Here is a 27,330-nt window from a genome sequence, read left to right on the forward strand (position 1 = left end):
GGAAGACAATGTTATCGCCGCGCTGCGATAGAACGAAGAATTGCGAGATCATGATGAATGAACGATCGTCTCTCTCCCTCTCTCTCTCTCTCTCTCTCTCTCTCTCTCTCTCTCTCTCTCGCTGTGCGAACTCTGTTCAAAGCTCAGATTTTTCACTTTCGACTATTTATCGAGCTCTGATGCTCTTGGTGTGCAAACGGCTGGTCGTTTACTATTGACCAGAATTTGGAGGCTTTAAAATAAGAAAATAATATATCCACAACATTTTCACATGTAAGGTCAAAATGCAAAACTAACCCTCTAAATTTTACTATTTTTCATTTCAATCCTATAACTTTGAATTTTGTCAATTCAGTCTTTTAACTTTTAGTTTTTTTCCAATTAAATCTTCCGTTAACTTGCTGTTAATTTCAGCCGTTATCTTACCAAAACGGTGTCGTTTTAGACCTTAGTTTTTTTCCTTTTTCTTTTTTTCTTGTCAAAATGCAAAACTAATCCTCTAAATTTTACTATTTTTCATTTCAATCCTATAACTTTGAATTTTGTCAATTCAGTCTTTTAACTTTTAGTTTTTTTCCAATTAAATCTTCCGTTAACTTGCTGTTAATTTCAGCGGTTATCTTACCAAAACGGTGTCGTTTTAGACCTTAGTTTTTTTCCTTTTTCTTTTTTTCTTGCCACCAAAAGTCAATCATTCCCTGTTTCTCATTTCCTTTTCTTTTCTAATCATTTTTGGTTCAGGCAATTTCACAAACACTTGGTGCGATGGCTGAAGATGGTGCTGTCATGGTCTTCAATAGCATCGCCATCACAGACGCCAAGACAAACCCATTTTCCCTCAAGGCTGGGCTAACCCAAATGCTATGCGGCAGAGCCATTGTCGAAGTAACAACGCAGAACAAGCTGGTGCATGTTGTCTCATTGTGTCGGACCCATCTCAACGAGGCATTTCTGGCAAGCCAGACCCATATTTTTTTTTTTTTTTTTTTTTTTTTTTTTTTTCTGCCGCAGTTGTTGACTTTGGGGGGACAAAAGTTACTGTGCGTGCACTGTGCACGCACTGTTTATGCACTGTTCACACAATATTTAATATTAAAAGTGGGTCCCACAATACTATTTACACATTTAAAAATTATTTTGCTACAGTGTTTTCAGCAACAATCAGTTTTTATCAACTTTCAGCAACAATAAGTGCTATCCAAACGGACCCATAAGGTCAAAATGCAAAACTAACATTCTAAATTTTACTATTTTTCATTTCAATCTTATAATTTTGGATTTTATCAATTCAGTGTTTTAACTTTCAGTTTTTTTCCAATTAAATCTTCCGTTAACTTGCTGTTAATTTCAGCCGTTATCTTACCAAAACGGTGTCGTTGTAGACCTTAGTTTTTTTCTTTTTTCTTTTTCTTGTCACCAAAAGTCAATCATTCCCTGTTTCTCATTTCCTTTTCTTTTCTAATCATTTTTGGTTCAGGCAATTTCACAAACACTTGGTGCGATGGCTGAAGATGGTGCTGTCATGGTCTTCAATAGCATCGCCATCACAGACGCCAAGACAAACCCATTTTCCCTCAAGGCTGGGCTAACCCAAATGCTATGCGGCAGAGCCATTGTCGAAGTAACAACGCAGAACAAGCTGGTGCATGTTGTCTCATTGTGTCGGACCCATCTCAACGAGGCATTTCTGGCAAGCCAGACCCATCTCTCATCAAGGAAATGAAGCGCATCGTTTCGATCCCCATAAAGGTCAGTGCCCGTGTCGGTCATTTCGTCGAGGCCCGGATTCTTGAAGCCATTGGGGTCGATTACATCGACGAGAGCGAAGCTATTGCTCTTGCAGATGAGGACAATTTCATTAACAAGCACCAACTTTCGTTGCCCATTTATTTGTGGGTGTGAAAACCATGGAGAAGCATTGAGCAAATTAAGAGAAGGTGCGGCTATGATAAGGATTCCAGGGGATTTATCTGGGTCTGGAAAAAATGTAGCGAAAACCATGACGACTGTAATGGGTTAAATAAGAATCTTGAATAACTTAGATGAAGATAAGGACTTAATTGGGTCGGATCTTGAATAACATGTAAGTTAACGGCTGAAATTAACAGCAATTTAAAGGAGGATTTAATTAAAAAAAAAATGAAACTTAGACGATTGAATTGATAAAATCTAAACTTATAAGACTGAACCGAAAAAATGGTGAAATTTAAAGGGTGAATTTTACATTTTAGCCAAAAGGTAATTTCAGTAATGCATTCAAATTATAATGGTAACAACTTACCCTTAGGACTTGTTGTGAAAGTAGAGATCTCAAGTAATAATGGGTTAGAGCATTCACAGCAGTGTAGCTATAATGCTATAATGCTAAAATTTAGCTCCAGAAACACAAAAATCACGCTGCAGCAATGGAGGCAAAAGTTAAAATTTTAGATGATTATGAACAGTACACATCTATATATAGATGTGCACTGTTCATCAAAGTTAAAAATAAAATGCATTATTTTATTCAGGTTTTGATTAAAAAAAAGGCCACTTGCTCTCTCTCTCATTCACTCTCACCGTGCCTCTCTCTCTCTCTCTCTCATTCACTCTCATCTAAAATCTCTGAACTTCATCTCTCTCAATCTCACTCTCTGTTCACTGCCTCTCTGCTCAATCTCTTTCCAAGCCCAATCCTCACCGTCCGTTCCTCTCTTCCTCATCACCACCACCCACTTCCCTCCACCTCCGTCTCTCTCTCACCCACTTCGCTCTCTCTCCACCACCACAACAACCCCACCCGCCATTTCCTCACTGCTTTCTCCATCGCAAACTTCGCCGTATCATTCCCCGGCGGAGACGACAACAACAACAATGGAAACAGCGGCGGAGGTGGTAGTAGAGGAGGAGGAGGCGATGAGGGGTCGTTGGCGGAGGACAAGAACAGAGAGGAGGCTTTGATGGTGCTAGCGGAGGCTGGGAGGTCGTTGAAGAATTTGCTGAAGGACTTGGCGGCGGCGATCGAGGCCGGGAGAGTCCTCGGCGCGGTGGTGTCGAGGTTTTTGGAGCTGGAGAAGTCGCCGGTGTTGCGGTGGTTGATGCAGTTCGGCGCGGTGGTTGTTATGTGATACAATTAAGGTTCGGCGCTGTTTCCACTAGCTAGCTGTGATAAATTGCCAATTGGGTTTTCTGGGTTTATTTTGTTTTATGGTTTAGTTGTCAAAATCACCTCAATTTGGCCAAGTTAGCTTGTGTTTGATTTTTTTTTTTTTTTTTGGTGGTGATTTGTGTGGTGGTTTTTGGCTAATTTGGATTTTTGGCCGTATTTGTAGGTGGTTGTTCTTGGCTTGCTGGTTGTTGTTGGGTGGTTGTGGGTGGTTCTTGGTTGGCAGTGGTAATGGATTTTGCTATTGATCGGTTTGTGATGATTTTTTTTTGGTAGTAGGATATATTATTTTATTGTAGTAGATATGTTATTTTATTGTAATGTTTATATTATTTTATTATGTTAGAAGCTAAAATAGATCCACTGCTGCAGCATGTGTATAGGTAAAATAGATAAAGTAACTTTTGGTGGAGCTAAAAAGTTAAATTTTTAGCTCCACTGCTGTGAATGCTCTTATAATTAAAAAAAAACAAAAAGATATTGGCTAACGGTTAAATGAATAAGTAGACTTGTTATTAAGATGTAAACAATAATAAATTAGTTCTCAATAATATTTTATTATCCATTTCAATGTAACACTGATTTTCAACGATAAATAGTAGTGAATATATTACCACAAGGTGAGTTGAGCTGGATAATGGACGAAATATCTCCTCATGCCTTAAATGCATGGGGAACACGGGGGTTTTGGTTCAAGCTCAAGGAAGGAGTGAAGTTTTTATTTAATATTTCTAACCAATGCGAAAATAAATAAATAAATGCATTTAAAAAAAAAAAAATTCATTAGTTACAATAGGAGAAAGATGATTTAAATTATGAAAGTCTTTATTGAAAATGACACAATGTCTTTGTTGGAAATGCCACAAGATGAAACGCATTAAAAGTTCTTTTTCAATCTTTGCACATTAGGGTAATATGGTTGTAACCGTCTATACCTTTTTGGATTCGATTGAGGATATGTTCTCATGCATCGAGAAATGTATTGCCCATGATGTTTTAAGCACTGTTTTAAAAACGGACCGGACCGGCTGGTCCGACCGGTTCAACCGGGAACCGGGGGTCAATCCGGTCCGGTTAAAAGCTCCAAAACCGGTCAATAACTGGTCAACAACCGGAAAACCGGCCAAAAACCGGTCAAAAACCGGGGTTGAACCGGAAATTACAAAAAAAAAAAAACGGTTCTATGACCTGTTCGGTTTTTAAAACCATAGTTTTAAGTAGGCAGCAGTCGTTCACAACCAATAAAATTCAAAATAATTAATGTAACGACGAAAAAAGTAGTTGGTCAACAAATGAAAATAAATAAAGATTTTACTGCTTACTATCACAATAAATTTGTTTAGAGATGGAAAGTCAAATCTGATTATGATATCCAGTGCATGAACTCAGAATGTTTACGTCATATAGAATTGAATAAGAAAGGGTGCCTCTTTTATTAATTCACAGTTTAAAAATTGGTTAAGAAAAAATACAAGTGTTGAACCTTGGGTCTACTCCAAGATTAGGTTTACAAATTGATAGATTCTTTTTTTCTTTCTTTTTTTATCCTCCCCCTGCATCTGGATCTTCCTTTTGCTTTTTTATCCAGCTACAACTTATCTGGATCTTACACTTGGAGGGCTTACAGAATACATAAAGATATTTATTTTTATCAAGGTGGTTGGTTAGTCAAACTAGAAAAAAAGAAGATTGCCCTCCCAGAACTCTGGTCCCATCCAGAACATACTAGCAAGTTTTACCCTATAATCTTAGTTGTGCCACCACTATTCATGGTCATTTCCTCATTAATGCGGCCAAGAGAGTAGTTGTCTCATATTTAATATGGAGGGGATAGTTTCTATACCCTTCTTTCTTCATCATTCTCGTATTTCATGCCAAGTTTGTTTTCTTTCCTTTTTGATGTTTTAACTTTATACACCTCACATAACTAGTGCTCATCACTGAGGTCTGAGGTGCATCCTCGAAAATAACCTTAACTGCCTATTTAAATTAGATTTGGGATCCTCGTCCCTACAGTTAATATTATCAACTTCAATTGTTCTTTGTACACCTACCAAGTAATTTTTTACACTTGTTTGATATTTTGCACTTATATGCTTTAAACAATTTATAAAAGTTAATTTAACTTGATTTGCTTAATCACTCCATATATGTACGCTTTGAATGGATCAAAGAGTTTGTAACTAACCATAACTCCTATAAACTCAAGATAAACGGATAATGCACTCATTTTAGACCTCTATTTTCATTACTCTCTCAATGAGCTGTAAAAAAATATCTTCATTTTCAATAAGCTGCTTGAATTGTCAAAATAAAAGGACTCAATTATCATTTTAATGGATACTGTGAAACTCTATTGTAGGGTTAGGATTTGTGGCCCAAGCCCAGAACAATTAATTTGTAGAAAATGGGTGAAAGAACTAGATTAACTATGGAATGGACAACAGTTAATCACAACCTACAAGTATAACCCAACATGAAGTTACGCATAAAAAAAAATGGAATGAATTGGTGTCCGAAGAGGCATATCATTGATTATATAGTGGTTACAGTTCTTAGAGCTACAGTAAAGTTTTCTTTTCTTTCCTATTGCTATTTTTTCCTCTTCATTTTTCCAGGAGCTTCTTTCCTTTATATATCCTCATTTTTCATCATCTCCATCGTCCACTTGTATTTCATCTGTGAACCTACTCGAGTATATGTCACGTCAAGCATCTCCTTTGGCTCTGTATGAGTGGCGGTAGGTGAGGTTACACTGGTCAGGGGTCTTCTCCATATAAATGCGACCAGAAAAGCTGCTGTAGTGCCTTAAATACGATGGTAGCAGCTTTTCCTTTAGATATTTCTTCATTTTTATCGTCTCCAAGTATACTCAGAGCTTATCTTGACCAGGAAGAGTGCTCGGAAGTTCATTCTGACCTTTTATACGTTCAACTGATCCGTACTATTCGCGCCAGAGGAATAAAATCTCTTCGGACAGAAGGCGATCTCTTCGGATTGTAATCATTTTTCTTTTTTTGGAGATTCCTCTTCCAGATGGGCCTTGCCCTTATCCCTCCTTCTCTTCGGACGCACAGTAATCTTCACATGGGGCTTTAGGCCCACTACGTTAGACTGGGCTTCCCCCCATGTTTGACTCGATTCAAGTATCCTGCATTCTTTCATCCTTCGCTTCAAACTCCCCCTGTACTTGGCCCACAACTAATCTTGAGTCCGAGAACAACTCCACTGCCTTTCCTCCCATTCTTTGGACATAGACATTCCATCAATAGGGCTTCATACTCTGCCTCGTTATTGGTTGCAAGAAATCCAGCCTTAATGACTTTTCAATGATGATTCTCTCTGGAGATATCAAGACTAGCCCTACTCCAGAACTTTCGGTTCGCAGCGCCGTCCACATATACTTCCCAGCGGGCAGGACCTTGTTGAGAAATCATGCCAACCGATTTTCCATCCATGTTCTTCTTGTCGTTATTTCTTCTAACTGGGTTCGTGAACTCGCCACCAAATTCGAAGGATCTGCCCTTTGACTGAATGCGAGGCATATACTTGATATCAAAAGCCCCTAAGATATGCCCCACTTGGCTATCCTCCCCGTGTAGTCGGCACTTCGAAGTACGGTCTTAACGGGAGTTCGTGAGCACAACAACAGTATGTGCTTGGAAGTAATGGGGCAATTTTCGTGTTCCAAGTACTACTGCCAAAATAGCTTTCTCCAGTGGCAAGTATCTGATCTCGGCCTCATGTAGAGACTTACTCACACAGTAAACCGGTCTTTGTACACCTTGATCCACTCTTATTAACACTAGACTTACAGCATGGGGAACCACCGCGATATAGGCAAACAAGACCTCATCTGTTCAGGGCTAGACATAATCGGTGGCCAGCCAATAGTCTTTAAGTTGTTGGAGCTGAGGCACATTCTTCAGTCCATTCAAATCCCTTCCACTTGTTGATCAGCGAGAAAAAGGTTTCACCTATCCGCGGACCTAGAGATGAATCGGTTCAAAGCAGCTGTCATCCCTTTAACTTCTGAACTCTTTCGGATTCCGAGGAGCTGCAGATTTTGATAGCCTTTATCTGATCGGGATTAACCTCAATTCCCCTGTGTGTTACCATGTAACCCAAAAATTTGCCTGACCCTACACCAATGAGCACTCTAGGCGTTCAAGCGCAACCTGTGTCTTCTTAGTTTCAAAAGTGTTATCAAGGTCCTTCACATGCTCAGAAATAACTTTGCTTTTTACCACCATATCGTCTATATAAACCTCAACGCTTTTGCCCAATTGTAATTCAAACATCTTTGTCATCATTCGCTGATAAGTAGAACCTGCATTTTTCAGACCAAATGGCATCACTTTATAATGGTAATTACCAATGGGGTAACAAAAGCGGTTTTCTCTGGTCATCTGGGGCTAACGGTATTTGATGGTAACCTTGGAAGGCATCCAAGAAACTCATCCGAGGATGGCCGACAGTAGCATCTACTAATTGATCAATTTTCGATAGGGAAAGGATCCTTAGGACAAGCCTTATTTAAGTCCGTGAAGTCTACACAAACTCGCCACTTTCCCTCTTCTTCTTTACCACCACAGTATTTGCAACCATTCGGGATAAAAACTTCTTTAATAGCCCAGCCTGTTTGAGCTTCATCACTTCTTCTTTGACTGCATCCGCATGCTCTTTGGATGGCCGCCGAGGAGGCTGCTTCTTGGGTACACTCAGTGGGTTGACCCTCAAATGATGGCAAATGAACTCTGGATCTATTCCTGGGGCTTCGTAAGTACTCCAGGCGAATACGTCAATATTTTTTTTAAGGAAATCAATTAGCTCTTCTTTTTCTGGTTGAGGTATCTGAGACCCGATTTGAAAGTATCTTTCAGATTGCCCCCAATTAAAACTTTCACTAAGTCCTCGCATTTAGCGCCTTCATCAAGATCTTCGACGTGAAACCGACTTCTTAACTGCTATAAGTCTCCCTCTGCCCTGACTAAGGATTCAGTTTCAGGCTTGTGTTGTATGGCAGCCACCAAACATTGTCTACCGAGGATTGATCTCCACGGATTTCACAAACCGCCTTCGGATGGATATTTAACTTTTTGATGCAGAGTGGAGGAAACAGCCCCTAGCGTGTGTAACCAAGGTCTGGCTACAATTGCCGTATAAGGGGAATAAACATCTACAACAATGAAGTCCACTTCCACTACTTCTGAGCCAGTCTGTACAGGCAGCCGTATCTGTCCCTTCGGGTGACAATCCTTCCCTCGAAGCTAACCAGGGGAGAACAGTATGGAGTTAAGTCATCAAGCTTGAGGTTCAGCCCCTTGTAGAGGTCAGGATACATAATCTCCACGCGCTACCTGGTCCACCATCACCCTCTTCACATCATACCCCCGATTCTGAGGGTGACTACCAAAGCGTCGTCATGAGGTTGAATGGTTCCAGCTTTATCTTCGTCTGAAAAGCCTAAAACAGGCGGGACAGCCGTCTAGCGCTCCTCGGATCTCGACCAATATCCCCTGCTGGTAGCCGAGCCACTGACATAACTTTGGACGGCCAGACCCTGTTCTCCCTGGCGCTGCAAAATGACGTTATAATACTAATGGAGGTTTCGTAGAATCACTCCTTCCGGACTCAAAATTCATTTGATCTCCTCGCCACTGGAGTGGTGCAAAAGATGCCTCAACCTGCCTTCCAGACCAGCTGGTCCAAATGATCCCACAAATTTCTGCAGTCTTCAGTGGTATGCCCATGGTCTTGGTGGTATTGAAATAAGATTGTGATTGCGTCTCTCAGGGTTCCCTACCATTTTACTCGGCCACCTAAAGAATGATTCATTCTTGATCTTTTCCAAAACTTGATGAACTGGCTCCTTGAACACTGTATTGACTGCTTGAGCATTTGTTGACCCGACTGCCCAGCAAAATCTCTTCGTGGCTTATTATTGTTGTAACGATCGACCTGAAGTCCTTCTTGTCCTGGGGGATAACCTTATCCTTACCCTTCCCTTGCTGCTGATCTTCTTCAACCCTTTTATATTTTTAATACGGTCCATAAGTTGACGCATGTTAGTGACAGGTTCCGACAAGGATGTCCTTAAACATGATCAGTAGGGAGGCCCAGCTTGAACGTGTCTAGGGCCATTGCATCAAAGTTGCCCTCCATATCATTAAACATCTCCCAATAATCTAAATACGCCTTCAGGGTTTCACCCTCACGCATGCTCAAGGATAGCAGAGAAGACAAGGGCCTGCCACTCTTCGGCATGTAACGAAACGTGAACCAAAAGCTGAGTGAGCTCTTGGTAGGAATTGATGGAGTCTCTTTCAGGTTGTCGAACCACCTCATTGCCACGGGTCCAAGACTAAAAGGGAATACCTTGCACATCAGAGCTTCATCTCTGGAGTAAACAGCCATCCTTTGGTTAAAATGGCTCACATGTTCCACAAGGTCCGTTTTACCGTTGTAAATAGTGAAGGTTGGCTGGTTAAAGCGCGAGGAAGCTTTGCTCCTTCAATCCTGCGCGTGAAAGGTGACCTAGAGATTTGATTCAAAGCCTTGCTCATGGCATCATTTCCCACCCCTCCATGTGATGGTCTTTGAGGTTGCTTCTTGGACGGTGTTCATCTTCATATGAAAAAGATTCACTGATTGGTGTTCGAGACCTCTGTTCGTAAGTGATGTCTTGTTCGTCACCCGAGTCTTCATCAGAATGCGAGGCAGCACGTTTTCTTTTTGCATGGCGCAATTCCCTTCTTAACCTTTCAATTTCTATTTGCATTTATTCTTCTCTGCATGAGACACATGACTTCCTCCACGAGGTTGACTTCGCTCAGTTGTTTAGTATGCACACTGCCTTCACGATCTTGTCTCCGCTCCAAATTGAGAAAATGATCTATATGCTGGGACGCCCCAGATTCTGCCGTTGTCGCCCTGGTTCGCCATTACCAACTGCTGTTGCTTCCACTTACACTCAAGCTCTCCCACAGACGGCGCCAATATATATATATTTTTTTTCCTTTTTTTTTTGCATGTAAAGGATTGTAGACTATCCTGTTTTGGTTAATGAAACGGGCTTTATTTTCACTTTTGGTGTATATCATATAACTTATTCTTGTTGCAAATAACTGTACTTTATAATCATGGTAATGTAGATAAACATAATCACCCTATCCTGTTGATAATATCCATAACTAAAATTGGTTCCGAAAAGGACAGTACATAAAAATTGCTACTAAGTACTAAATACAACAGGTATTATAAAAGTTTGATAGATCTTTTCGCACATACACCCAGAAGGTTAGCATAGGTTAAAGTTGATGTTAAACACAGTTAAGAATGTCATGCAAGATTCATTCCAAAGTTAACCTTCAGTATTAATAGCAACGCAGAAGTGTTAACTAACTAAAAATCATATGGTCCGAAGACTACAGGCATGAACTAACCCAAATCATCTGGTCCAAGGACTATAGGCATGATTGGATTTAAGTTTAAACACTTAAAGAAAACCACCACCGAATGTTAATTAACCCAAATCATTTGGTCCGAGAACTACAGACATGATTGGATTTAAGTTTAAACACTTAGAGAAAATCACCGAGGAGTGTTAACTAACCCAAATCATCTGGTCCAATGACAACAGGCATAATTAGATTTAAGTTTAAACACTTAGAGAAAATCGCCAAGGAGTGTTAACTAACCCAAATCATCTGGTCCGAGGACTACAGACATGATTGGATTTAAGTTTAAACACTTAAAGAAAACCACCACCGAGTGTTAACTAACCCAAATCATCTGGTCCGAGGACTACAGGCATGATTGGATTTAAGTTTAAACACTTAGAGAAAATCACCGAGGAGTGTTAACTAACCCAAATCATCTGGTCCGAGGACTACAGGCATGATTGGATTTAAGTTTAAATACTTAGAGAAAATCGCCAAGGAGTGTTAACTAACCCAAATCATCTGGTCCGAGGACTACAGACATGATTGGATTTAAGTTTAAACACTTAAAGAACAATTAAGAATGACAAGTTATCATAGTGACCAAAGAAATGATTCGATTAAAAATAGTACCTTTTGAGGTTATTTACATTCCAGGGGCATGGTATTACATGACTATCTAAGTCCTCCAGGAAATATGCCCCAATGCCAACTCCTGAAGTAATACGATATGGCCCTTCCCAGTTTGGTCCTAATTTCCCCCAGGTTGGATTTTTTGCAGTACCCACGACTTTCCTGAGTACCAAATCACCAGGTTCTAGGGGCCTTAGCTTTACGTTGGCATTATAGCCTTGCCTGAGTTTCTACTGGTAATGTGCCAGTCGAACCATTACATTTTCTCTTCTTTCTTCGATCAAGTCCAAACCTCTTTCTAGAAGCTCATCATTGCTGGTCGGACTGAACGAACTAGTTTTTAGAGTTAGGAACCCCGTCTCTAGAGGAATGACAGCTTTAGCCCCATAAGTCATCGAAAAAGGGGTTTCTCTAGTAGATCTGCGAGGCGTAGTTCTGTAAGCCCAAAGCACGTGTGGCAACTCTTCAACCCACTTGCCCTTCGCATCGTCCAATCTCTTCTTCAATCCATTAACTATGATTTTGTTAACTGCTTCAGCTTGCCCATTCCCCTGAGGGTAGGCAAGGGTAGAGTATCTATTCGTGATTCCCAGTTCACTACAATAACTCCGAAACGCATTACTGTCGAACTGTAAGCCGTTGTCCAAGATGAGAGTATAAGGAACTCCGAAACGAGTAATGATATTCTTCCATACAAATCTTTGCACATCTATGTCTCGGATATTGGCTAAAGGTTTAGCTTCAACCCATTTGGTGAAATAGTCTGTGTCGACCAGAAGGTACTTCTTGTTTCCTACAGCCTTTGGGAATGGACCTACTATATCCAAGCCCCACTGTACAAACGGCCACGGACTAGATAGTGGGTTGAGGACTCCACCTGGTTGGTATATGTTCGGCGCAAATCGTTGACATTGATCGCACTTCTTTACATAATCATGGGCTTCTTTTTACATGTTCGGCCACCAATACCCTTGAGTAATGGCTCGGTGAGCCAAAGACCTACCTTTAGTGTGACTCCCACAAATTCCTTCATGCAACTCTTCTAGTAGCGACTCAGCCGTCTTAGGATGAATACATAACAGGTATGATCCTGAATAGGATCGTTTGTACAATTTTCGGTCTTCGGACAGCCAAAATCTGGTCGCCTTTCTTCGAATTTTATCAGCTTTCCCCCCGTTCTTCAGGCAAAGTGTCATCTTTCAAGAATTTGACTATAGGGTCCATCCAGCAGAGACTGTCTCTGATCTGGTGGACTCGGACTGCATCTCCTCCTGTCCTGGTGGGCTCATGGAAATCCTCAACAAGGATAAATCTCGGTAAATTTTGCTCCGAAGAGGTGGCAAGTGTGGCCAAAGAATCTGCATGTGCGTTACTGCTTCTAGGAACATGTAGCAAGCTGAAGAATTCGAATTCCGACTGCAGATGTTTGACTCGATTCAAGTATCCCTGCATTCTTTCATCCTTCGCTTCAAACTCCCCCTGTACTTGGCCCACAACTAATCTTGAGTCCGAGAACAACTCCACTGCCTTTCCTCCCATTCTTTGGACTATAGACATTCCTATCAATAGGGCTTCATATTCTGCCTCGTTATTGGTTGCATAGAAATCCAGCCTTAATGACTTTTCAATGATGATTCTCTCTGGAGATATCAAGACTAGCCCTACTCCAGAACATTTCTGGTTCGCAACGCCGTCCACGTATACTTCCCAGCGGGCAGGACCTTGTTGAGAAATCATGCCAACCGATTTTCCATCCATGTTCTTCTTTGTCGTTATTTCTTCTAAACTGGGTTTCGTGAACTCGACCACCAAATTCGTAAGGATCTGCCCTTTGACTGAAATGCGAGGCATATACTTGATATCAAAAGCCCCTAAGATAATGCCCCACTTGGCTATCCTCCCCGTGTAGTCGGCACTTCGAAGTACGGTCTTAAACGGGAGTTACGTGAGCACAACAACAGTATGTGCTTGGAAGTAATGGGGCAATTTTCGTGTTCCAAGTACTACTGCCAAAATAGCTTTCTCCAGTGGCAAGTATCTGATCTCGGCCTCATGTAGAGACTTACTCACACAGTAAACCGGTCTTTGTACACCTTGATCCACTCTTATTAACACTAGACTTACAGCATGGGGAACCACCGCGATATAGGCAAACAAGACCTCATCTAGTTCAGGGCTAGACATAATCGGTGGCCAAGCCAAATAGTCTTTAAGTTGTTGGAAGGCTGAGGCACATTCTTCAGTCCATTCAAATCCCTTTCACTTGTTGATCAGCGAGAAAAAAGGTTTGCACCTATCCGCGGACCTAGAGATGAATCGGTTCAAAGCAGCTGTCATCCCTATTAACTTCTGAACTCCTTTCGGATTCCGAGGAGGCTGCAGATTTTGGATAGCCTTTATCTGATCGGGATTAACCTCAATTCCCCTGTGTGTTACCATGTAACCCAAAAATTTACCTAACCCTACACCGAATGAGCACTTCTAGGCGTTTAAGCGTAACCTGTGTCTTCTTAGAATTTCAAAAGTGTTATCAAGGTCCTTCACATGCTCAGAAATAACTTTGCTTTTTACCACCATATCGTCTATATAAACCTCAATGCTTTTGCCCAATTGTAATTCAAACATCTTTGTCATCATTCGCTGATAAGTAGAACCTGCATTTTTCAGACCAAATGACATCACTTTATAATGGTAATTACCAATGGGGGTAACAAAAGCGGTTTTCTCCTGGTCATCTAGAGCTAACTGTATTTGATGGTAACCTTGGAAGGCATCCAAGAAACTCATCCGAGGATGGCCGACAGTAGCATCTACTAATTGATCAATTTTCAGTATAGGGAAAGGATCCTTAGGACAAGCCTTATTTAAGTCCGTGAAGTCTACACAAACTCGCCACTTTCCACTCTTCTTCTTTACCACCACAGTATTTGTCAACCATTCGGGATAGAAAACTTCTTTAATAGCCCTAGCCTGTTTGAGCTTCATCACTTCTTCTTTGACTGCATCTGCATGCTCTTTGGATGGCCGCCGAGGAGGCTGCTTCTTGGGTACACTTAGTGGGTTGACCCTCAAATGATGGCAAATGAACTCTGGATCTATTCCTGGGGCTTCGTAAGTACTCCAGGCGAATACGTCAATATTTTTTTTAAGGAAATGAATTGACTCTTCTTTTTCTGGTTGAGGTATCTGAGACCCGATTTGAAAGTATCTTTCACGATTGCCCCCAATTAAAACTTTCACTAAGTCCTCGCATTTAGCGCCTTCATCAAGATCTTCGACATGTGATAACCGACTTCTTAACTGCTATAAGTCTCCCTCTGCCCTGACTAAGGATTCAGTTTCAGGCTTGTGTTGTATGGCAGCCACCAAACATTGTCTAGCCGAGGATTGATCTCCACGGATTTCACAAACGCGCCCTTCGGATGGATATTTAACTTTTTGATGCAAAGTGGAGGAAACAGCCCTTAGCGTGTGTAACCAAGGTCTGGCTACAATTTCCGTATAAGGAGAATAAACATCTACAACAATGAAGTCCACTTCCACTACTTCTGAGCCAGTCTGTACAGATAGCCGTATCTGTCCCTTCGGGGTGACAATCCTTCCCTCGAAGCTAACCAGGGGAGAATAGTATGGAGTTAAGTCATCAAGCTTGAGGTTCAGCCCCTTGTAGAGGTCAGGATACATAATCTCCACTGCGCTACCATGGTCCACCATCACCCTCTTCACATCATACCCCCCGATTCTGAGGGTGACTACCAAAGCGACGTCATGAGGTTGAATGGTTCCATCTTTATCTTCGTCTGAAAAGCCTAAAACAGGCGGGACAGCCGATCTAGCGCTCCTCGGATCTCGACCAATATCCCCTGCTGGTAGCCGAGCCACTGACATAACTTTGGACGGCCAAGACCCTGTTCTCCCTGGCGCTGCAAAGATGACGTTGATAATACGTAATTGAGATTTCGTAGAATCACTCCTTCCGGACTCAAAATTCATTTGATCTCCTCAGCCACTGGAGTGGTGCAAAAGATGCCTCAACCTGCCTTCGCAGACCAGCTGGTCCAAATGATCCCACAAATTTCTGCAGTCTTCAGTGGTATGCCCATGGTCTTGGTGGTATTGATAATAAAGATTGTGATTGCGTCTCTCAGGGTTCCCTACCATTTTACTCGGCCACCTAAAGAATGATTCATTCTTGATCTTTTCCAAAACTTGATGAACTGGCTCCTTGAACACTGTATTGACTGCTTGAGCATTTGTTGACCCGACTGCCCAGCAAAATCTCTTCGTGGCTTATTATTGTTGTAACGATCTGACCTGAAGTCCTTCTTGTCCTGGGGGATAACCTTATCCTTACCCTTCCCTTGCTGCTGATCTTCTTCAACCCTTTTATATTTTTTAATAGGTCCATAAGTTGACGCATGTTAGTGACAGGTTTACCAGACAAGGATGTCCTTAAACCATGATCAGTAGGGAGGCCCAGCTTGAACGTGTCTAGGGCCATTGCATCAAAGTTGCCCTCCATATCATTAAACATCTCCCAATATATCTGAATACGCCTTCAGGGTTTCACCCTCACGCATGCTCAAGGATAGCAGAGAAGACAAGGGCCTGACCACTCTTCGGCATGTGACGAAATGTGAACCAAAAGCCTGAGTGAGCTCTTGGTAGGAATTGATGGAGTCTACTTTCAGGTTGTCGAACCACCTCATTGCCACGGGTCCAAGACTAGAAGGAAATACCTTGCACATCAGAGCTTCATCTCTTGAGTAAACAGCCATCCTTTGGTTAAAATGGCTAACATGTTCCACAAGGTCCGTTTTACCATTGTAAGTAGTGAAGGTTGGCTGGTTAAAGCGTCGAGGAAGCTTTGCTCCTTCAATCCTGCGCGTGAAAGGTGACATAGAGATTTGATTCAAAGCCTTGCTCATGGCATCATTTCCCACCCCTCCATGTGATGGTCTTTGAGGTTGCTTCTTGCGACGGTGTTCATCTTCATATGAAAAAGATTCACTGATTGGTGTTCGAGACCTCTGTTCGTAAGTGATGTCTTGTTCGTCACCCGAGTCTTCATCAGAATGCGAGGCAGCACGTTTTCTTTTTGCATGGCGCAATTCCCTTCTTAACCTTTCAATTTCTATTTGCATATTATTCTTCTCTGCATGAGACACATGACTTCCTCCACGAGGTTGACTTCGCTCAGTGTATGTAGTATGCACACTGCCTTCACGATCTTATTTCCGCTCCAAATTGAGAAAATGATCTATATGCTGGGACGCCCCAGATTCTGCCAGTTGTCACCCTGGTTCCGCCATTACCAACTGCTGTTGCTTCCACTTACACTCAAGCTCTCCCCACAGACGGCGCCAATTGTAGGGTTAGGATTTGTGGCCCAAGCCCAGAACAATGAATTTGTAGAAAATGGGTGAAAGAACTAAATTGACTATGGAATGGACAATAGTTAATCACAACCTACAAGTATAACCCAACATGAAGTTACACATAAAAAAAATAGAATGAATTGGTGTCCGAAGAGGCAAATCATTGATTATATAGTGGTTACAGTTCTTAGAACTACAGTAAAGTTTTCTTTTCTTTCCTATTGCTATTTTTTCCTCTTCCTTTTTCCAAGAGCTTCTTTCCTTTATATATCCTCATTTTCCATCATCTCTATCGTCCACTTGTATTTCATCTGTGAACCTACTCGAGTATATGTCACGTCAAGCATCTCTTTTGGCTCTGTGTGAGTGGCGGTAGGTGAGGTTACACTATTCAGGGGTCTTCTCCATATAAATGCAGCCAGAAAAGCTGCTGTAGTGCCTTAAATACGGTGGTAGCAGCTTTTCCTTTAGATATTTCTTCATTCTTATTGTCTCAAAGTATACTCAAAGCTTATCTTGACTAGGAAGAGTGCTCGGAAGTTCATTATGACCTTTTATACGTTCAATTGATCCATACTATTCACGCCAGAGGAATAAAATCTCTTCAGACAAAAGGCGATCTCTTCGGATTGTAATCATTTTTCTTTTTTTGGGGATTCCTCTTCCAGATGGGCCTTGCCCTTATCCCTCCTTCTTTTCGGACGCACAATAATCCTCACATGGGGCTTTAGGTCCACTATGTTAGACTAAGCTTTTTTCCCCCCACAACTATGATTGACAACATTATTAAATGAAACTCTAAGGATTCATTATTATTACTGCTTTTTTTAAAAACCAAATTTGAAATCTTAATTTAAACTTACTATGGTTATTTAGTTAGTATAACATTTGTAAATCATTTGTGCAATTTGTTTGTTCAAACAATGACTTGAGTACATATTGATTGTTACTGTCAAATATGCCTGTGCATATGCAGGAATTACAAGCAAGTTGTACTTTCTTTTTACAGACAGATAAATTACATGATTTCAGTTGTATGAAAGAACACTAAGAAATTTAAGGGGAAAAAAAATTAGAGTGTGTATGGGTCAAGCTCAGCTGGTGGCAGACAAGTCAATTCCAAAATGCTTGATCTTTGAAAGAGTATCTGCCCCCTTCAATACTGCTTCCCTTCAAATCAAGAGTCCACTTCTCAAATGAACAATTCAGGAAATCATAATACCCTCCATGAATAGAGAGTAACTCTTTCCTGACTCTCTCTTGTATCCACGGGTACGTAAGCAAGTTCAGTAACGAACGGTTGATTGATTCCTGTTAACACATTAAACAATAATTACTTTAATGATCAAAACGTTTCAAGACTCAAAATCTCTACCATTTTTAATTCACTAACACCAATTCGCTCGTAAGCTTTATCTTCACTAGCTTTAGAATTGTATATAACTATATATCTCAGTAGTGATGTTCTGCCAAGTTGAATCTATATAATCAAAAGTCTCAAGTAAAAGTACTTTCTAAAATGCTGACAAATTGTATAGTTCAAATAAGTATTCCAGGTAACAATTTTCATGTGATAGTCTAGGAAGTTTGTGTTTTCAAATGGAAAGGAACCTTCTCACAGTGTCCGCATTGCTGGTCAAAGCTAGAGTGGGCCGCTTCAGCTTTTGCTTTTAACTTGGCAGATTTCCCATTAATGACCCACTTTTCTAGAAAGCTTCTGAAGAGAGAAATGAACTACAATAAGAAAGTAGGTAAAAAAAACTACTACTAAGATTTAATATCGAACACGATCAGAAGCCAAAGAATTGAAAATGTATAACCAAACCTTGCGTCTACATCATCTTGCATGCTCATAAGGGCTTGTATTCCACCACAGCTACTGTGACCAATGACTAATATATTTTCAACCTGGAGACAGCCAATGTGTATTTTTCAACAATAAACAAGTATAGGGACATAAACAGAATGCGACTAAAAATATCCTTACATAAGAAATTTTTTACATAAACTTTTATCTTGTGTATATACCCAATTATAAAGAGAGTTTTTATTCTGAGCATCTTGTCCAAAAACTTTCATTAACAAAATTGACTACAATTATACAAGAACCACATTAATTGTTATGACTTTGAAGGCCATTTTCCTCCTCCTTTTTTCATGAAAAATTGCATTGGCTTTCCCTCAGCTTAAACTCATTATAGACATTTATTTGCACTTCACTCAAATTATTGTTTAAAAATTTCATCTTCCAGAGCTTGCTTCAAATTCTTGTAATTTTTAAAATGTTATAAACTACACCTTTTTTTTTTCCTTTCTGGGTAAAGTCTTCACTTACTTCAAGAGTATTTACTGCGAATTCCAGAGCAGCATTAGTTTCTGATGGTCCATGCTGTAAAAAATAAAACATGTTATAGTGGCTACTGATAAAATCAATTGGAATGTTTTCTACTTTTATTAGTATGGTACATAACATAAAGTCAATTTCTCGGATACCTCAAGTGGAGGAACAAGATTCGCAACATTTCGAATCATAAATGCTTCGCCAGGTTGAAACCCAAGGATGTTAGAAGGACATACTCTAGAGTCTGCACAAGCAATTACCATAAACTGTTCTTGCATTTGTCAGTTCAACATATCTATCCCATCATATTCATAATAATATGGAGCAGCGTGGAAAGTAGGTATGAAAGACTATATAGTCATGTAGAGTATCTATATCAAAAAATATATGAACAGACAAAGTGATGCGGGAGATGCAAGAAAATTATTATTTAATATTATTTATGTTTGCAAGTCAATTGTATTTTTATATTTTAGGTTCTAGTAGTTTATTAGGCTATTAATATTTTAATTTGGGAAGCAAGGTTATTTTTGTAATAAGTCAATTAGGGTTTCCTAGTAAATTAGAACTAGGATTTGCAATCCTTTATAAGCAACCTATTGTACTCCTTGAGAAGATAGTTGATATTTTGATGAATGAAAATAATGGTTATTTGGTCTAGTGCTGACTCCAGGTCTACCCTAGGCGCTGACTCCTAGTGGTTTCTCCGCTTGGTGCTGACTTCAAGCAAGGCCTAGATGCTGACTTCTAGATCATATCCCTTTATTTTATTATTGTTTCAATTTTGTTCTGATTATCCTGCGTCAGTTTTGGTATCAGAGAGAAGAGACCCACGTCGAGACCCATCGACAACCTCGACCAACCACCGTTGATATTCACCCACCAACCGCCGAAACCCACAGATTAGCACTTAGTTGCCGCCGACCCACCAGCCACCGCCGCCGACATTATCACCACACACATCAGCCACCGCCGCCGACACCATCATCACCATTCCTCCATGTATCATGCCACCTCTGCCTTCCCTGTCGTCGCGTCGCCACAGTCGCCAGTCCCCAGCACCGCAAGCCCATCGCCGGTCTCTTTTAGTTTCTATAGTCTTTCTTTTTAGTCCGTGGTTTGAGTTCCTTTTAGAGTATGTACTTTGAGCTTCTTTTTAGTCTGTGTCTGTAGTTTCTTTTAAGTCCATTTGAATTTCTTCTAAGCCCGTGTCTATAGTGTCTTAAAGCAGTAGTGTATTTTATTATTTTTGAAAAAAAAAAAAAAAAAAAAAAGACCCAGCCCATGAAATCCAAACCTGTCGACCAAGGATACTAGATCACAATGAACTTATTGCTGCCCCAATAGAAGACAACATTGATGATGATATCTTGGTCGTGAAGTATCCTCCAACAACACCAAAGCCTAATGTTGACACAGACGTACATGCCTCGACAAGTATTGCTTTAACATGCGTGCAAGGAAAAGAATTTATTGAAGAGCAACAAGGTGAAGAGATGGTGCCTAAAGAGAGTATTATGTTAGAGGGTACACATGATATGAAGTTGAAGTTGTTGAATGTGCTTCTGATCAACCCTCCATGGTCCTTGAATATCTACATCTTGGTGAAGTCGAAGAAGTTAAAACTACAATGCTTCCTATGATTCATAAGGTTCAAGAAGATATTATACTGATTCCACACATTGATTTTATTATTCCAAGTGAGTTTGATGTGATGGAATTCAAGGATTTTATTTTCCCTGTGCTCCCTAAGGTGATTTCAGACTTGAAGCAAGTGTTATTTGTTAGCATCCCCTTCAATGTTTTAAAACTCGAGGTTGAGTTTTCTCCAACCAGAGGAGAATGATGCGGGAGATGCAAGAAAATTATTATCTAATATTATTTATATTTACAAGTCAATTGTATTTTTATATTTTAGGTCCTAGTAGTTTATTAGGCTATTAGTATTTTAATTTGGGAAGCAAGGTTATTTTTGTAATAAGGCAATTAAGGTTTCCTAGCCAATTAGAATTAGGATTTAGCAATCCTTTATAAGCAACCTATTGTACTCCTTGAGGAGATAGTTGATATTTTAATGAATGAAAACAATGGCCATTTAGTCTTTTCTTTGGTTTTGTGCTAACTCCAGGTCTACCCTAGGTGCTAACTCCTAGTAGTTTTCCCGCTTGGTACTTACTCCAAGCAAGGCCTAGGTGCTGACTCCTAGGTCATATCCCTTTATTTTATTATTGTTTCAATTTTGTTCTGGTTACCCTACATCACAAAGTTTGTGGTGTATCAAGATCAATTAACAGTATTGAGTTTGTTCATTACCTTAGGGTATTGAGCTTCAGCAAGTGCTTGAAAATGCTCCAAATCCTCTCTGTTCAAATGCATAAGAGTTAACTGTTAATAGGAAAAGTAATTTTCTTATAGCTAGGAAAGCCCTAATATTATCATACTAACTACTAGTACTACTCACAGATATCTCTGCTTCTTGAAACTATGAAATCTTTGTTTCATTTCAGCAAACAAGTCCTGGCCCCCATCAGTTTTGCCCATATTTTCCACTTCATAGCTGGTAAGTTCTTGTGCAAGTCCAAGGGAACAGCTTGAAGCCTTTAGTCCCGAAATCTGATTTCTCCTACAGATACAGAGGCCAAATATTGAAGGGCAGTTAGAATATCTGTGCAAAGTTTACTTCAGACCCTTAAGGTGAATTTTCTCAGAACTAAAATATTTAAGAAAAATGGACATCCTTATCTTCTGGGTCAGCAGCAAAAGTAACAGTAGCATTGATATGTCTGCAATGATAAATGTGCAGGATCCTTTCAGCAATTAAATTTAAAACTAGTATTGCAATACATGAAATAGAACTCTAGAATTGTCATGAATCACTCTCTTATTATGCAATGTCTTCAGCTGAAAAAATTAGCCAGGTTTTCTAAATGCATAAACATCACGAGGAAAGAGAAGCAAGATCATTATATAAAGTATAAGTTTTGTAATCAAAAAATACAGACATATATACACATAAATATGATGTGACCGTTTGGTTGTGAGTAATTGAAAACTCAACACAGCACTACAGGGAGCAACCATTCAGAATAGTAGCAACAGTTAGAGCAAGTGTGTAATGCACAATGCATGACCTCTGAACCAAAATTGATGTATTTCATCACTGCTAACTGCAGAAACTAACATTCATGAACAGGAATGACTTCCATAATTTGTTCAAAAGATGAAATTCATTCATTTTAGAAACTTACATTGCCATTCTTGACAATAACATGGATATATTGTCAAACAGTGAAGGACCTATTTTTCTAATTTTCAAACCTTAACCAAACTAGATTATCCATAACAGTAATTTGTAGATCACAAAAACCTAACATATATCTTCGCCCACAAGCTCGTACCAAAGACCGGTAAAATTCCAGTACTCTACCTTAGGTTTTCCAATTCAATTCAACCACGTGGCTGCATTGACCAATGAACCACATGGCTGAATTTTATTATCCTCGGAAAAGATAACACTAGTTTTGCTCCAATGGTCGATAGTGGTTGAATTCAATTAGAGAACCTAAGCTACAGCTCCTAATGAATTATACCTAAGTTTTGCCCAATACTAAATTATGTTTCTTAATTGCTCAAAAGGAAAGGAACAAAATATCATAGCTTGATACTTAATTAATCATAATCAACCAATCTATCAAGGGGGCAAAAAAAAACACCTTACTTGACTGAAGGCAGTAATCTCAAATGGGACTCCATATTCTTGCTCCATTGTGTCTGGGAATCAAACATTAGCAGAAGAAACGTAAGATTATTACTCAATAGGGAATAAATTGGATAGCTTTACCTTCAAATGCAACAAAAAACTTTCCACAACACAAATCAGATTATGCCTAAGAATTATGTGTAAGAACTCACTGCGTTTGGATTAGGCCAATTTCTGGAAAACCCCACAAAGGAATTGGTTAAACCAGAAAAGGGTGAGCAATGAAAGGAGTCCCCATAGACCGAAGAAGAGCTTAGAACTGCCATTCTTGACATAACCGTACGAGCTCTAGAGCCTGTGTATTGTTTTTACTTTCAGTAACTATTCGTAGGTTTGAATTGAAATGAAACAAATTCCAACGGTTTCCAAAAAAAAAAAATATATATATAATCAAGGGGGCAAAAAAAACACCTTACTTGACAGAAGGCAGTAATCTCAAATGGGACTCCATATTCTTGCTCCATTGTGTCTGGGAATCAAACATTAGCAGAAGAAACGTAAGATTATTACTCAATAGGGAATAAATTGGATAGCTTTACCTTCAAATGCAACAAAAAACTTTCCACAACACAAATCAGATTATGCCTAAGAATTATGTGTAAGAACTCACTGCGTTTGGATTAGGCCAATTTCTGGAAAACCCCACAAAGGAATTGGTTAAACCAGAAAAGGGTGAGCAATGAAAGGAGTCCCCATAGACCGAAGAGGAGCTTAGAACTGCCATTCTTGACATAACCGTACGAGCTCTAGAGCCTGTGTATTGTTTTTACTTTCAGTAACTATTCGTAGGTTTGAATTGAAATGAAACAAATTCCAACGGTTTCCAAATATATATATATATATATATTTTGTTGAGAAAACAAAATAGAAAACATTACAAACATATTTACTCACGAATTTGCCAGACCATCTCTGTTCCTTCCTCTACATTTGGCAACTCTATCTTCCAAAACCATAATATATAATTGGACCAAATAAATAATATTGTGATAAAAATGATATTTATATTTCATATTTTATTAATGTATTATACTAATATTATTGGTTGAGAAATGATATGTCTACAATAATTTTATAATATTTTTATAATAAATTTTAAATGGCAGGTTGTTACTAGTTATTATTGTTGGGCGAAAAACTAATCTTAGTGTTAATTTCAAATTTGAACCAATAACAACTAACTATTTATGATTTGTTGTAAAAATATTATAAAATTATTGTAGACGTAACATCTCTAGTTAGTTAGTAGGGTAGCTATCGTTTACTACAATAATTGATAATTTGAGCGGTGACGCGAAGACATACTTATCCAATTCAAAAGGTACCAATTGTTATCCATCCATTTGAATAGTGGGAAATTATCCTTTTGCATTATTAGTTTTTATCTTTTTATACCAAGGATGGACCATCAAAGTGATCAAACATGCAAGACATAATCGGGGGGACCTCACAAAATTTACAAAGAGGTTTTTTTGGACAAGGCAACAAGCACATCACATGTCAGTCTCATTCAATGGTGTTTTATAGCTTGGCCACTCAGTGATCCCTAATTGCCAAAGCAGTCACTTTCACAAATTAATCCCAAAGTGAACGGTCATGATCATACAAGGCAGCAAAACGTTTGTGTGGGTTTGGATCCGCGTTTCCAAACCCACGTTTGCCTTTCTTTCTTCCTTTTTTTTCTTTTCCTTTTTTTTTGGCTGGGGTTGAAGGCTTGTGGTGGAGAACCGGGTCTCGGATTCTGGGTTGGGCCGGGTTGTGTCTGGGAGTAAACGGGCTCGGGTTTATGGTTCGGGTAATGAGGAGGGCGATAAAGAGTTTTTTTGATTTGACTCATTTCTTGGATTTGTTTTGGCTTTTATAGAATGTAAAGGTGAAAAAAAGAAGAAGACAAAGAGCATTTGCATGTTGAGTATATTCTTCTACCACATTGTTTCTCATTCGATCATTCCTACAAATGTATTGTAAATGCCAAGAGAAAAAAAGCCAAAAAAAGAAGAAAAGAAATAGAGTCGCATGGGTAGAAGGAATAGTATGAGATGGATTGATTGGGTTTTAAAACAATGTTGGAGGAGTTTGGCTCGCATTTAGTAGATACGACACTACATTACATATGCCTAAAGTGATTATTGTCACTTTTGTGTCCGATCTAATATACTATATTTTATTTAGAGTATGTAACAAAGATATTAAATATATATATATATATATATTTTATTTTATAGAGACAGGTGTTTAAATTTGATTTCTTTTTATTTTGGTGTTTCGTCTTTCTAACGTATTAGAGTGTTGGATGGAAGCTTATAGCCCAAGAAAAGTCCAATCAGTCATTTTCTGAGTTTTGTCTAATATCTAGAAGATTGGATAGAAGTTATGCTTATTTTACGTCTTTGTTTGGTTAGAATTTATAAACTAAATTTTTAATTTTTGTGCACAATTTTTAAAAATTTTAATTTTTTTACTTTTCAAAGTATCAATATATTTTAACACATTTTCAAGTAAAATTTTTTAGCAAAAAAATTAAAGAAGTTGTTTCAAAGAGTTTGTTTAGATACAACTTATTTTTCTGAAATTGAAAATTGAAAATACTGTAATAAAATAATTTTTAAATATGTAAATAGTACCGTAAGTCTTATTTTAATATTTTTAAATTTATAAACAGTTATATATAGTATGTAAACCGTGCATATACGGTTTATAAACAGTAAATTTTGCTAAAAAAAAGCAATAACTACGGCAAAAAAAAAANCTCTTACCTAACACCACCAAGGTTTCAATTTTTGTTTTCTCAAACTAAAATTTTTCACGTTATTTTGATCGAAACGCCGGGTATTATAGTAATTGGGAATTTTTGTTTTTTGTTTTTTATTTACTTTTGACAGACCGACAAGGCTTCGTTGCTAGCAGAGGTTGTCCATCACGTGAAGGAGCTGAGGAAGCGAGCTGATGACATGGCGAAACAGGATGGGGACACGTGGGTTTTTCCGAGCGAGTCGGACGAGGCGAGTCTGAGTTATTGTGACGGTGACGACGATGGTGGTGATAATAATAATAATAATAGTAAGGAGATGAAAGCGACTTTGTGTTGTGAGGACCGACCCGGTTTGAATGTTGATTTGGCCAGAGCGATTCGGGCGGGTCGGGCCAGGGCGGTCAGGGCAGAGATGATGACGGTTGGTGGGCGGACCAAGAGTGTGGTGGTGGTGAAATGGGCTGAGAGTGTTGGTGGAGAGGAGGAGTTTGGGGCCTTGAAAAGGGCTTTGAAGGCTGTGGTGGAGAACCGGGTCTCGGATTCTGGTTGGGCCGGGTTGTGTCTGGGAGTAAACGGGCTCGGGTTTATGGTTCGGGTAATGAGGAGGGCGATAAAGAGTTTTTTTGATTTGACTCATTTCTTGGATTTGTTTTGGCTTTTATAGAATGTAAAGGTGAAAAAAAAGAAGAAGACAAAGAGCATTTGCATGTTGAGTATATTCTTCTACCACATTGTTTCTCATTCGATCATTCCTACAAATGTATTGTAAATGCCAAGAGAAAAAAAGCCAAAAAAAGAAGAAAAGAAATAGAGTCGCATGGGTAGAAGGAATAGTATGAGATGGATTGATTGGGTTTTAAAACAATGTTGGAGGAGTTTGGCTCGCATTTAGTAGATACGACACTACATTACATATGCCTAAAGTGATTATATGTCACTTTTGTGTCCGATCTAATATACTATATTTTATTTAGAGTGAAACCTTGGTGGTGTTAGGTAAGAGAGTACGAAGAGTGGAGAGATGAGCGTTAATCCTCTGCCTGCGTCTCCTCTCAGCTTCCTTGTGACTCCGACACGCTTCTTCTGATTTTCTCTCCACCTTAGACGCCGAGCTCATCGTTGAATCTCCACCGTCCATCAAGCTGACCACCAAGTTCGGTGGTTCATGACTCATCTTCTCTTGTTGATCAAAACCATAGTAGCTTTGAAAAGGAAGCATCTTTATTTGTTCACCAAGACCCAAAAAAAAAACACAACGTTAATTTATATATATAAAACAATAAAGAATAATAAAGAAGGAGTTCTTGTATCATTGCATGTGAAACACTAATTAAAGATTACCTCTTTACGAATGATCCGACGTCGTATTATACTAGGAATAACAGGTGAGAAGAACTAGGAGGGAAGAGAAATATAGAGAATAGAGATTCGTAGTGGAGGAAACTGAAAAAGCAGGTTGAGGTTTAACTGTGAAGTGGTAACTGGTAATAGAGACCGAATGAGTATAAAAAGAGAGACAGTGTCACAGTGGTTTTTTTTTTTTTTTTCTCTGACCGTTAAAAAAGTGAAACGTTAACCGAGGTAATAATCGAGACGGTTAAGGTTTGTTTAGAATCTGTTTATTTTATTAAAATTAAAATATTTTTGTTAAAAATATATTAGATAAAGGTAAAAATTAGCTGAAATAATATGGTAGAATTTATAAATAATATTAAAAAGTACAATGAGTTTCATAAATAGTAATAAAAATAAGTTAAATAGTAAAATAAGCTGATTTTTTAATTTGAAGCCAAACGCACACTTAGCGTGTATTTGCGTTGAGATGTTTCTGTGTTGCTTTTTTTTTTTTGCTGTTCTCATGGCACTGTTTATAAACTAG

At 39.1% G+C, this 27,330-nt stretch overlaps 2 protein-coding genes across 5 annotated transcripts; one reads left to right on the forward strand and one right to left on the reverse strand.

Moving 5' to 3' along the window:
* Nucleotides 1-17,482: 17,482 nt before the first annotated feature.
* Nucleotides 17,483-23,668, reverse strand: LOC112026388 (beta carbonic anhydrase 5, chloroplastic). Of its 4 annotated transcripts, XM_024059070.2 has the most exons (10): nucleotides 23,594-23,668; nucleotides 23,310-23,452; nucleotides 23,116-23,168; nucleotides 21,401-21,562; nucleotides 21,253-21,301; nucleotides 19,092-19,205; nucleotides 18,934-18,987; nucleotides 18,424-18,506; nucleotides 18,210-18,315; nucleotides 17,483-17,909 (listed from the first exon to the last, which is right to left on the reverse strand). In XM_024059070.2, exons 1-10 carry the CDS (start codon nucleotides 23,607-23,609, stop codon nucleotides 17,712-17,714), a joined length of 978 nt encoding a protein of 325 aa, XP_023914838.2. In that variant the 5' UTR covers nucleotides 23,610-23,668; the 3' UTR covers nucleotides 17,483-17,711. The 4 variants fall into 4 exon arrangements, with proteins under 4 accessions (XP_023914838.2, XP_023914841.2, XP_065634136.1 ...); XM_024059073.2 differs by lacking the exon at nucleotides 23,594-23,668 and having other exon boundaries at nucleotides 23,111-23,168; nucleotides 23,310-23,423; XM_065778064.1 differs by lacking the exons at nucleotides 23,116-23,168; nucleotides 23,310-23,452; nucleotides 23,594-23,668 and adding exons at nucleotides 22,658-22,710; nucleotides 22,852-23,053.
* A 1,784-nt stretch (nucleotides 23,669-25,452) lies between these two features.
* LOC112026395 (transcription factor bHLH106) lies at nucleotides 25,453-26,424 on the forward strand. The gene is made up of 2 exons (XM_065778066.1): nucleotides 25,453-25,469; nucleotides 25,582-26,424. Exon 2 carries the CDS (start codon nucleotides 25,651-25,653, stop codon nucleotides 26,113-26,115), a length of 465 nt encoding a protein of 154 aa, XP_065634138.1. The 5' UTR covers nucleotides 25,453-25,469; nucleotides 25,582-25,650; the 3' UTR covers nucleotides 26,116-26,424.
* The last annotated feature ends 906 nt before the right edge of the window (nucleotides 26,425-27,330 follow it).

The sequence above is a fragment of the Quercus suber genome, unplaced genomic scaffold, assembly GCF_002906115.3.
Source record: "Quercus suber isolate HL8 unplaced genomic scaffold, Cork oak 2.0 scaffold_172, whole genome shotgun sequence".
Classification (NCBI taxonomy): domain Eukaryota; kingdom Viridiplantae; phylum Streptophyta; class Magnoliopsida; order Fagales; family Fagaceae; genus Quercus; species Quercus suber.